This window comes from Cynoglossus semilaevis, chromosome 1, assembly GCF_000523025.1.
Source record: "Cynoglossus semilaevis isolate Cse_v1.0 chromosome 1, Cse_v1.0, whole genome shotgun sequence".
NCBI classification, from domain to species: Eukaryota; Metazoa; Chordata; class Actinopteri; order Pleuronectiformes; family Cynoglossidae; genus Cynoglossus; species Cynoglossus semilaevis.
Genome location: NC_024307.1, coordinates 10,050,702 through 10,062,997, shown reverse-complemented (window position 1 = coordinate 10,062,997; position 12,296 = coordinate 10,050,702). Strand labels below are relative to the sequence as shown.

Below are 12,296 nucleotides of genomic sequence, written 5' to 3'. Positions count from 1 at the left end.
GATTACCTGTACCTGTGCACCCACACCCTACTTCCCTATTCTGCTGATGACGTCAGCACAGGGCTGTGGCAAATATACCTGACCTTGGATCAGTTTAATGCTTGAGGACAAGTACCCAGCTGTATTTCGGGTAGAGGAGGTCGGAAATCTTATAAAAAACATCCTCTGATACTTTTGCTCTATGTTTGGATGGCTGTGTAAAGCTCTCATAATCCAAGATGGTTACTGTAAGTGAAACATGTGATCACAAGTACAGTCCAATTTATTTTATTTGTCAAATATCACATATACAAAAGTCCAATTTAGTCCAATTTTTATTTGTCAAATATCACATATACAAGTACCAGGACAGTAAAATAACAATTTCAATGTACATTAGAATGTGCAAAGAGAGAATAAGAAAAATACGGTAAAATAAATACTAATATTACTCTTGACTAAAAAGGAAAAGGGCGGTGTTATTTTCTGGTGGATACGCTGATGGCCTGTGGAAAGAAGCTCCTTTTCAGTTTCTCTGGGAGGGCCACTCAGGTGCGGAGGCGCTTACCCAAGGACAGCCACGTTAATAACAATTCATATTTTCAGGTGAATGTAAACTATTACATTATGTTTCCCATTTCTACAAAAACATGTATATAGCACAAAATGAAACTTTAACTTGCTGTTTCATTGACTGAACAGCAGCGGATGTCGAAACGAACTCCGCCTTCCTTTAGACAAGCAGCCATTTAGACCAATCGAGTAGAGTTGTGGTGTCAGGTTACATGTTCGATCTACCAATCAGTGATCAGTTCATTGAGAGTAGAGGACCTGTTACTGTGCGGTCTTTGTGTTGACATCTGCGGGGGTTTCAGCGGTAATAATAATATTTCAACGTTTTTATTTGTATAAGTGACTTTCATTGATAAAGGGCTGTGTTCAGGAGTCCAAGTAAAGTTTAGACGATCTTTATTCTCGGTAAGCGAAGCCGGCTTTTTTCATAAATCCGCACCTGCCGCTGCTGCTGTAGCTTGCATGATCCATTGTTAGCGGGTTAGCTAAGGTAGCATGCTTCACCAGATTCCAAATTGCACGCAAATATACATAGACTAAATCAGAATTGCGTTTGCATCACAATCCGTGTTATTTCTGTGCTAAATATGACAAACATATCCTCAAAGGTGATCTATACATTACAAAACAAAACCCATTACCTCACGTAAGCTAATGTGTTAGCATTAGCTTGTTGCCGTTAGCCTTTGGGCTACCTCTAATGAGTGTTACGTTAGCCCATTATGTTTAAGATAACAACCACAGAAAAACTGAAGCCGGGGTACTGATTGTTTTCTATTTTTGAAAAATGGCTTAAAAAAGGGAGTTTAAAGCAGCGCCAAATAACAATATCAAATGAGTTTGTGTCATCCCATGTTATAGATCAGAACACCTTTTATTTTAAGTATTCCTGTTCGTAATTGTTTTTCTGGTTCTGTCTTCGTTTCTTAGTGTTTGAATGGATATTACCAGGTGCACCGAGAAATGGGTAAAACAAGACAAGGTTACTGTACCATGGAGCCGTCATTTCACAAAACCATGACATTCATGCACAGTGTATATATATATATATATATTTAAACCATTTAGACATTAATTGGTTCTATCCCCGAAAAACTTATATGCTGTTGTTTGGTATCTGTTGTACTGTATATAGTCGCCATTAAGAACACATTGACGGATGATTTATAAAGGTTTGTACGGATGTTTTAACAGCATTATAAAAAAACAACAATACCAATAGGATCTTTTCAAAGTGCAGTAATTCATCTCTGGACACGATGGTTATTTTTTAATTTTTAATTTATTTATACATCCTTCATCAATCTTCATCATGTCATCTAACATCTTGCTAACCTATCAGTTAAACATGTTTGTATAATTTTAATTTCTGCCATTTCACATAATATATACAGAATGTTATCAAAATTAGTTGGCATTGAACGTTTAATCACACTTTTCAATTTTTTTTTTGCAGGAGAGGCCTCCGACATCCTCCATAATGCTTTCTAGCAAGAAGTCAGATGCGGGCTCTGCTTCCTCCTCATCCTCCTCTGCAGGAACAGCAGGGGGTGAAAGGGTCCAGATGGTTGATGCACAGACTGGCCCTTCAGCCTCATCTGGAGGACCCATGGATGTCAAAAAGAAAGAAAGGTCTTCCCCTAGTGGGGAGCCCGGAGGAGCACCGTTGCCCCACCAGGCTGGCCCTGGGGGGGCAGATCAGGACTCAGCTGAAGTCCGTAGGACAAGTCGACGGAAGCGAGCAAAAGTAAACATTTTAGGGTTCTGTTTGCTACAGGAGGTGACAGGTCTTGTAATAATAGCTATTATCGCTTTTGAAAAAAACAAACATTTAGTTTAGTAGACACTTAGTTAGTTAATGTCTCTCTGAGGCATTTTGATTCCCTGTCATCCTCCTGAGCAAAGAAAAACTTTCTATATTTGGACAAAAACACTCTGCACTATGTTGCTCTAAATTTGACTGGAAGCAGATCAAACAACCGGGTTCGCTAATGCTGGTTTTAATGATGCTTTTATTGTGCCTACTGCTGCAGGTGGAGTACCGTGAGATGGACGAGAGCCTGGCCAATCTATCGGAGGACGAATATTACTCGGAGGAGGAAAGGAATGCTAAGGCAGAAAAAGAGAGGAAACAGGTGATTCCACCGCCGGCTCCACCAGTTGAGGAGGAGAATGACAGTGAACCAGAGGAACCATCAGGTAAGAGAACGGAGCAGTCGAAGGAAAAACGAAGCCAATAATAACAATGAAAGAAAATTATTTTAGGTTTGTGCTTGACATTTCAAGCTCACAGGCCAGAGGTGTTCATATTTATGTTTAGGTGTAGAAGGAGCTGCTTTTCAGAGTCGGCTTCCTCATGACCGAATGACATCACAAGAGGCAGCTTGCTTCCCAGATATTATCAGCGGTCCCCAGCAGACGCAGAAAGTTTTCCTTTACATCCGCAACCGCACAGTCAGTTCTAAACTAAATGCATTTTTAATCACAGCATTGTTATCAAGTGTTGTTTATTTATTTGTACAAATTTTATTTTAGCTACAACTGTGGCTGGACAACCCTAAAATCCAGCTGACTTTTGAGGCAACAGCGCAGCAGCTTGAAGCTCCATACAACAGTAAGCCTTTTTTCTTCTAATTTCCCCTTTTTATATGATCTTTTTAAGCTCATTAATAAGTTGATTTAACACCTTTTTTTCTTTTTAGGTGATGCTGTGCTCGTCCACAGGATACACAGTTATCTCGAAAGACATGGTCTCATTAACTTTGGGATTTACAAGAGAGTCAAGCCTTTACCCAGTGAGTTCACCTCATTACAACATAATAACATCAGTATCTATTTGCACAACCTTTCCCACAACACCGGTCACCTCATTTAGTACAAACATTAAGTGTGAGTGTGTCCGCAATTTGTGTGCGATTAAATATTCTTCTATTTGTCTTGAAGCTAAAAAAACCGGAAAGGTCATCATTATTGGAGGAGGCGTGTCTGGTCTTGCTGCTGCCAGGCAGCTACAAAGCTTTGGTATGGACGTTACAGTGTTGGAGTCTCGGGTGAGTCACCTGCTAAATTTCTACATTAATCTTTTCTTCATATTCATATGTATTTCTTTAAAACACATGTTGAATCATATTCGTGAAAATGTTCTTAAAAGAAATGACATACAGCCATTATTTGAATATATTTGCATTACTTCACAAGATTTGTAATTCTTTGCTGTTTCTCAGTATATATTGATATAATTAATGCTTTGACTTAAACTTACATTTATTTTATTAAATTTCTGTATGCAGGATCGTGTTGGAGGCAGGGTTGCCACATTTAGGAAGGGCAACTACGTCGCTGACCTGGGAGCCATGGTGGTTACAGGCCTCGGTATGATTTATAGTTTATTTCAAATATCCAGTTGTATGTACTCAAGGCATTACTTCCCTTTGTATTTCTGATCATACATTGGAAGTAAATACTGTTATTTGATTTTAGAACCTGCATCAACAAATAAAACTTTTATTGATAATCCTGCACTTCCACAGTCCCTCCCACAGAGGGCGCTCCTGTCCGTGTAAACAGTGCCATATTGTCTTTCATGTGCATTTGCTCATCCACAGGAGGTAATCCTATGGCGGTGGTCAGTAAGCAGGTGAACATGGAGCTGGCCAAGATCAAACAGAAGTGTCCACTGTATGAAGCCAATGGCCAGGCTGTGAGTATGAACAAACATCATGTGAAGAAACAGTGCTGCCTCTGCTGCTGTGGCCTAGCCCTGTGTGGTATTCTTACATTTAACAACTGCAGGCTTAAAATATCTCCAGGTCATTAAAACCTTACTGTGGCCATTAACCACTGCCATTGTTTGTTAATGGATGTTTGTAACAATCCCAGGTTTTCTCATAAACTGAACAAATGAGTTCACAGTCAGATAGACGGCGATAGGCTGACGGCAGCAGAGGCGTGCATGTGACTAATTCCAGGCAGTTCATGCTTGAAAAAGAAAAACATGTCTGTTGTCCTGTTCAACTGAGAACAGCTCTCACCATTAGGTAACAGCTCTCCTACAAGCAGCTATTCTCAGAAACAAGCGTCCCTCCACCAGGGGAGTAGAGCTGCATCTGCATTAGATACACACTTTATTACATTTTTCCCCTCCAAACACAGACCTTGTGTTGTTTACTTCCTGCCACAGAAGATGTTTATAAAAGTGAAAGATTTCAGTCGGTGCTCTGTTTGAGGGGGTTTACAGCTGCTCTCCAAGCTCTCTGTTGCCCCCCGGGGGAGTGATCTGTTTTTTTTTTTAGGATTTAAGAATTAAACTAGTTAGTCTTGTTTGTCAATAGTGAAAAACTCTTTATTTTTCTAATTTCAAATGGACCAATTCATTGCGTCATTGGGATATAAGAAGTCAGATATCGAGGTAGGATTTTTAGGATCAGGTTACGGGGGCTTCTACTGAATAAGAAGATCAACAGGTCACGCTTTGAAACATGGACTTCATATGTAACTAGTTTCCTCCTGTGCAGGAAAGGGGAAATTAAAGGCTCATGTGTTACTGTTGTGTGAACCTGTTTATGGTTAAACTTGTGCTAAATATGTTTTCTCTCCCTCCCCCAACCCCCTTGTCTTCTCAACCTCTTCAACGTTCATCTTTTGGGTGAACTACTGTAGGGTGAACGGTGCACAAGTGTATGTATTGGTTTATTTACATTATACTCTTCTCACCTCATCTCTCTTTAAAGGCACATTTCCCTCTCTGCTCTTGTTGACAAACCTTTTCTTTCTTCTATGTAAATTTTAATTCTTCTGTTCCATCCTATATTTATATAAGTTGAGTAAAGTGGTGTTTAGGTCATTGGAATAGTTTCCTGTGGGTTTGAAAAGAGACATTTCCATTTTAAATAACACCAAGTGTTAAGCTTTTGTTGCATGTGAAAATATAGGAGTTTCCTGTGGTGTGTTTCATCTTTGCTGCTTTTGCCTGGTCGTAGTGAGCCATGGATGCAAATGTTAGGATCTCTGCTCTGGTTACTGCTGCCGCCCTCTGTCATTGTGGTCACTGTGTTTCCAGGTGCCAAAAGAAAAAGATGAAATGGTGGAGCAGGAGTTCAACAGACTCCTGGAGGCCACCTCCTACCTCAGTCACCAACTGGACTTCAACTTCCTCAACAACAAACCCGTTTCTCTGGGACAGGCGCTGGAGGTGGTCATCCAGTGAGTGTGGCAAACCTGACGCGAGCTTTCAGACACTAAAACGAAACATCTAGCGTTTACCATTGTGTGAATTATATGCATGTGCAGACTGCAGGAGAAGCATGTGAAAGACGAGCAGATCGAGCACTGGAAAAAGATTGTAAAAACTCAGGAGGAACTCCGAGACCTTCTCAACAAGGTGGGTCCAGGTATTTGTGAGTGGCTTTGTTGTACTCTGACCACATGATGGTAAAAAAAAGCAGCCAAGAAATGTCACAAATGTGATTATTATATTACTGTGAGTAAAACAGTTTTCCTATTTTAACCCTGTTAATTAATTAAACAATCACAAGTAATTACAACAAAAATATTTGATTTTGAAACCTTTTTTATCGGAATATTTCATCTGTCTACAACTGGCTCTTTGCGGGTGGGCTATACCACTCGCTCGTACCAGAACTGTTGTAGCCAACGGTGGCGCTGGTGCAACATGTTTTGCTGTGAGGTAATATTGTAGACCTCAAGAGCTGCACAGAGGAAAACTCTTTGTTGCCGTTTGTACACGGCCATGCTCTTATTCTACTGGGGCTAAGGGCAAGAGGAAAGAAGGGAATTAAGAAAAGGACAACATGCATTTTTATGCCTGTAATTAATTTTTTGAAAGTAATGCATAAAAGTCCTATCCTTATTTTTTTATTATATTTTTTCGTATTTTATCTTTAAATTAACTCTCAGGGCAAATAATTTTTTCATAAAAAAATATTTTGGTATTCAAATTTAGTCAATCTGGAAGTTTAAGTCAGATTTGACGTCTTTTGAATTGTTCAAAAAAAGCATCTGGTTCTAGTGTAACACACGTTAACTTGTTTTGACCATTCTGACTTGTCCCCATTTTAAATGTGACCTCTTGTCTTGACCCTTAAAGATGGTGTCCACTAAAGAACGGGTGAAGGAGCTCCACCAGCAGTATAAGGAGGCCAGTGAAGTCAAACCACCCAGAGACATCACAGCGGAGTTCCTGGTGAAGAGCAAACACCGTGACCTCACCGCGCTCTGCAAAGTGAGCTCTCGTACCACACAGGAGTCACACAGACACACATCATAACAGTGATGCCAAACAAAGAAGTAAACAATTAGATGTTGTTATTAGATTGTTGTTGTAGAAGACCTGTGCCGATGAGGGAGGTGTTAAATGGACTTTCAGGCCCAAAGTCCCTCAACAAAAATGTCCTACTTCACTGTTCAAGTAAATATGGTACCATATAAATATGGTTTAATGCCTCAGTGGACTGTTATGGAGCTATGTTTAAATGGTTTAATGCCTCAGTGGACTGTTATTAGTGCGGACTCTGCTGTTCTATTTCTGCTGCAGACAAATCACCTCCACGAGGGCCGCGTGTGTGTGTGTGTGTGTATTCCAGAAGGAGGTTTTAGTTGGTTTAAACACAGCTGGTGTCTGAACTGGGTTCGTCTGCAGCTCATCCGCTGTGTCAAAAACCACTTGAAGGCACATCATCACGGTCTGACTGTCTTTATGTCTGGAGATACACACACTCGCCTCAGGCCTTTGCAGCTAGTCTTGTTAGGACATTGTGTCGACTTCAGTTCATTTGAATTGAATTTCACTTCCAAGTTCAACCGTAAATATTTGGACCACTAACTTAGCCGCAGTTCACATCTCACTTCTTATGACCTTTTCAAAATAAGGTCACGGCCCATTTGTACTGCAGTTTGGTGGAGGAGAAGACCACTGTTTTCTATGAGATTTTGTTTCAGTCAACTAACTGTAATGCTTGAATATATTTTGTAGAAACTTGGTTTTTCCCTCTGTTCTCGGTGCAGGAGTATGATGAGTTGGTGGAGAGTCATGTCAAACTGGAGGAGAAGCTGCAGGAGCTGGAGGCTAATCCACCCAGGTACCAACTGCTTTTTGTTATTCAGTATTGACTTTGTGGAAGAAACGTTTGCTGCAAATTTAACGATGCTAAATAGAATAAGTAACATGTAACAAACACACTGACACAGAACAATCCTATTCTGTTAATTTGAGGTCTCGAACTCAAAGGGAAACATTAGTGTCCTACATTTACATGTAACAAACATACTGACACAGAACGATCCTATTCCGTTAATTTCAAAGGGAAACATTAGTGTCCTACATTCAATACAAAATCCCCCAGATATTTTAGAATGCCAAATATTATAATAGTATAGTGCTACCAGTCAGTAGAGTTCTTTCTTCTTTCTTAAATAACCAAACTAAATCATTTTAATAACTGGATTTTTCTGTGCGAAATTGTTGTTGACATCGAGTCACAGGCCAGATGTGAGAGGTTCGTGGGCCAGAAGTGGCACCCGGGCCATGAGTTTGAGCCCACTGTTGTACTGTTATATGTAATCTAATACTAATTCAAATCCTTACTTCAAAGTACATCTTAGACTTCACCCTCCCGCCCTAACTCAGATGGTAACAGTATACAGACAGACAGATTTCTGTACCTTTAGGACAGGTATTTGCTGCCACTCTGATTATTTACCAAGTTTCACTCGGGTCAAACTGGAACGCTCTGACTGTTAGCAGCACCTTAATCCTGTTTCCTGTTTTCCTCTTGCTGATCTTAATGCTACCTGATTATAAACATCTTTCACTTTTGCATGAGTAAACCTGCTCCTGTTCTGTCTCAACACGTGTCACAGTGTCTCTCCCCTCTGTCTGTCTCCCACAGTGATGTTTACCTTTCATCCAGGGATCGTCAGATTCTAGACTGGCACTTTGCCAACCTGGAGTTTGCCAACGCTACTCCCCTCTCCACCCTCTCCCTCAAACACTGGGATCAGGTCCGTACATGTGCTCTCAAAACGTCTCTTCACAGTCTCCTGGGTGTGATTGGTCACTGCCGGTTGGACTGGGCTGCCGTGTTTTATTTAAGGTAACGTTAACTGCGCCTCTTGCGATGACGGGTTGTTCGTTTCTTCACAGGATGACGACTTTGAGTTCACCGGCAGCCACCTGACCGTGAGGAACGGCTACTCCTGCGTTCCCGTGGCTCTGGCCGAAGGATTAGACATCAAACTGAACACAGCCGTGAGGCAGGTCCGATACACGGCATCTGGTACGCACTCACAGCTGGGTTTGTGTCTGTTGTTCGGTGCTGTAGTTAAATCTTTATTTGACATGACAAGGAAATGACTCTCAGTGCTTCCACAAACAAACCTCATTCCATTTGTTCAACATGAACCAATCTAGTAAACGGTGTCTGCAACAAACTCGGAGAAACTCCGGGACAGAGACCAGTTCAGCACCGGGTGGAGTCGGCTTCTGTTTTAAATTATTAGGAAAATTACAATTGTAATTGTTGCAGTTTTGCAAGAGTGATTTTCCCATTTTCTCCGTATAAAAGACTTGAGTTGAGTCACCCATCAGATGGAGGTTGTTGTTTGGTTGCTCTCTGCCCAATGTCCCGGAACGTAGTACTGTTTGTTCTGGTCCAACTTAAATAAGCCTGGTCCAAGAGAACTCCACGGTGTTTCTCAAAACTGATGTAACACTTCCTTCCTGTCCATAATAAAGTCTCAGAGAATGTTTTTTTTTTTTTTACCTCATGTAGAATTGTGTTCAGACTGAGGTTTTTACTCTCACAGTCTGAAAACTTGTTGCACGTTTGTTTTTGAACCGTTGTACCTCATGGAGAATTGTGTTCAGACTCACAGTCTGAAAACCTGTTGCACGTTTGTTTTTGAACCGTTGTGTCGGTCTATAAATGTGTACGTTAATGTTCTATATTATTCTGTTTTCATTCATTTTGACCTGCAGGCTGTGAAGTGATAGCAGTCAACACTCGCTCCACGACACAGACCTTCATCTACAAGTGTGACGCTGTGCTCTGCACTCTGCCTCTGGGGGTGTTGAAGCAGCAGCCTCCTGCTGTGCAGTTTGTTCCCCCGCTGCCTGAGTGGAAAACATCTGCCATACAGAGGATGGGATTTGGAAACCTCAACAAGGTACGGGCCTCTGTCTCTCTGTGTCTCTCTGTGCCTCACTGCCTCCATGGTCCTCTGTCTTTCTCTGTCCTGGTGTCTCTGACTCTGTCTTTCTGTCTCTGTATTTCTCTGTGTGGGTCTGTGTCTCTCTGTCTTTGTCGTTGGTTCTCTTTCTCTCTCTCACTCTCTCTCCTGTTGGTTCTCTTTCCCCCCCCCCTTACCGTGAGCTCCCTCTGCCAACTGATGCTCAGTTCTCACAAGGAGAACCTTCCTTTTTTGTCTCATCCTTGTCCCTTCTTTTTCCAGCCTGATTTACTGAATCACATCATTTAATAGTTTATTATAATCGTCCTCTCAAAGTGCATGGGACTGGAGAGATTTGAATGAGACGTCTGCTCATTCACAAACGTGTCAACTGACACCAAATTAGGTTTAGAGTATAATGATCCTCAGATAGCCACCGTACTTGTGTCTGTACTGCAGTGTCCTTACACTGACCTGAACGACCTTCAGCTTCCACAGAGGCTCAAACACAACCAGGAAACCTGAGTTTTCTCTTGTACTTTTGGAGCAGCTCTGTGCATCAGGCTGTGATGTGGAGATTTCTCAGACTCTGCTGTGGTGATAAATTCTGGTTCTTCACTCATGTGGAGGATGTGATAGGACGTAGGAGTGAGTGAGTGACAGGGCAGTGTGTGGGAGGAGAGAGAGAGAGAGAGAGAGAGTCGTCGTCTGTTGTGTGAAATGGAAAAGAATCTTTTTTTGCCAGTGTTAATAATCTCTCCAGAGAGTTCTGCATCACTCCTGTTCTGACCCAGCAGAACTTGTACTCTCTCTCTTTCTCTCTCTCTCTCACTCACTCACTCACCCTCTCTGCAGCATAGTGTTTGATTTCCTCTCACTGCTGCAGTTCAGGATAAAACACTGCATCATTGCACAATCTGACCTGCTGCTGTTGTCTCACCACCAGCAGGTGGAGCTCCACCTTTCACACTGCAGTCGCTGCTGTGGCCTGAAAATGTTCAGATACTCCCATAGACTCTAAACTCATAAATATAAAATGACGAAAAGTTTTATTACTGCGTGACTTTATTTTATGTGTGTGTGTTTGTATTCCTCCCTGCCTACAGGTGGTGTTGTGTTTTGACCGGGTCTTCTGGGATCCAAGCGTCAACCTGTTCGGTCATGTCGGCTCCACCACAGCAAGTCGAGGCGAGCTCTTTCTCTTCTGGAACCTGTACAAAGGTGAGGAGCATCATGTAATTTTTTTTTTTAATGTTCTCTGTGTGTCGTCACCTTATCATTATATTCAGTGCTAACCTGATGCTAACACACGTTAGCAGCACCGTCCAACTGTACCTGTGTTCTCAACCAACTCACACGCGACTTCTTTCTCGTCAGCTCCCATCCTCCTCGCCCTGATGGCCGGTGAGGCCGCAGGCATCATGGAGAACATCAGCGATGATGTCATCGTTGGACGCTGCCTGGCCATTCTTAAAGGGATATTTGGCAGCAGTGCGGTGCCACAGGTATGTGTTTGTGTATCCTCCAGGAGAAGGAGAAAAACAACATGAAAAGGTTGCAGAGAGTAGAACAAGAAGCAGATTTACTTGTCGTTGTACATGTAAAGTACACACTGATACACACAACGGAGATGGTGGTCTTTCTCAGCAGTAGTGGGTGTTATCAAACCAGCAGTCCTCACATCACCAGTCTGGTTCTCTAATCACTAGGCCACAGGCCTGTCAATCAAGTGCCAAGTTGAAAATAGTACGTCTACTGTGAAAAACATGGTGGTTTATGTGGTTGTACACTGCCGAGAAATGAAGGAATCAGGATCACTGATGAGGAATATTTAAGAAAAATATCTTTTTTAAAACCTCAGTATTTTCTTCCCCTGAAGTTAATCACAGCAGATGTTGGACGTAGTAACATGTTTATATAATTCTGATTGGACAGAATCCACGTGGTAGTGTTGTGGTCTTCATGTCAGTGACTGGACATTGACTCAGAGAGTGAACCTTGGGGACCCGACTTGGACTTTCTCCAGTGACTCGTATTCAAACTCACAACCTTTTGGATGTCGTACTAACCCAGACTGAAACTAGGAACACATGTATGAAAAACACTAAGATGAAACAGTTAGGGCAAGTAAAATTCCTCACTTGGCAGTTTTATAGTGTACAGCCTTAAGCATGTCAAACCTAAGGCCTGGGGGCCAAATGTGGCTGTCACATACTTTTGTGTGGCCCTATGTGAACATATGACTTAAAATAAGTCTGTAGATTGATGTCTATACTACTGTTTTCTGGGTGGGTTAAATGCAGTGGTCAAATTCCGTCAACATACATAATAATAATTATAGTAATAAACAATTCTAATTTTAATTAGATAAAGCTGTCCGATCTGTTTAAAGTCAATTTCTGGTCAAATCATAATCAGCCCTAGACTATTGAATAAATGATAAAATATGAAAGGAGCATCAACCAGAGGTTTGGGCCCCAGTGAGGCTGGGCCACTGCTCATCTTGTTGCTTCATTATTTGCTTCAGCACCAGTGATGATGCTGATTGTTTACAGCTC

General features: G+C 41.7%; 1 protein-coding gene across 7 annotated transcripts in view; it reads left to right on the top strand.

Moving 5' to 3' along the window:
* The first annotated feature begins 734 nt into the window (after window positions 1-734).
* Window positions 735-12,296, top strand: part of kdm1a (lysine (K)-specific demethylase 1a) — a 13,419-nt gene continuing 1,857 nt past the window's right edge. The window contains exons 1-20 of one of the 7 annotated variants that reach the window (XM_008309772.3): window positions 772-856; window positions 1,483-1,519; window positions 2,009-2,299; window positions 2,583-2,751; window positions 2,873-3,006; window positions 3,088-3,166; window positions 3,255-3,347; window positions 3,496-3,602; window positions 3,843-3,924; window positions 4,158-4,252; window positions 5,212-5,229; window positions 5,612-5,754; window positions 5,842-5,932; window positions 6,659-6,793; window positions 7,576-7,649; window positions 8,460-8,571; window positions 8,714-8,846; window positions 9,548-9,735; window positions 10,845-10,959; window positions 11,116-11,243. In XM_008309772.3, coding sequence (XP_008307994.1) covers window positions 1,490-1,519; window positions 2,009-2,299; window positions 2,583-2,751; window positions 2,873-3,006; window positions 3,088-3,166; window positions 3,255-3,347; window positions 3,496-3,602; window positions 3,843-3,924; window positions 4,158-4,252; window positions 5,212-5,229; window positions 5,612-5,754; window positions 5,842-5,932; window positions 6,659-6,793; window positions 7,576-7,649; window positions 8,460-8,571; window positions 8,714-8,846; window positions 9,548-9,735; window positions 10,845-10,959; window positions 11,116-11,243 — 2,217 coding nt within the window. In that variant the 5' untranslated portion in view covers window positions 772-856; window positions 1,483-1,489. Of the gene's footprint in view, window positions 958-1,482; window positions 1,535-2,008; window positions 2,300-2,582; window positions 2,752-2,872; window positions 3,007-3,087; window positions 3,167-3,254; window positions 3,348-3,495; window positions 3,603-3,842; window positions 3,925-4,157; window positions 4,253-5,211; window positions 5,230-5,611; window positions 5,755-5,841; window positions 5,933-6,658; window positions 6,794-7,575; window positions 7,650-8,459; window positions 8,572-8,713; window positions 8,847-9,547; window positions 9,736-10,844; window positions 10,960-11,115; window positions 11,244-12,296 lie in introns of all 7 variants that reach the window. The other 6 variants (XM_008309764.2, XM_008309756.2, XM_008309740.2 and 3 more) reach the window with 6 other exon arrangements.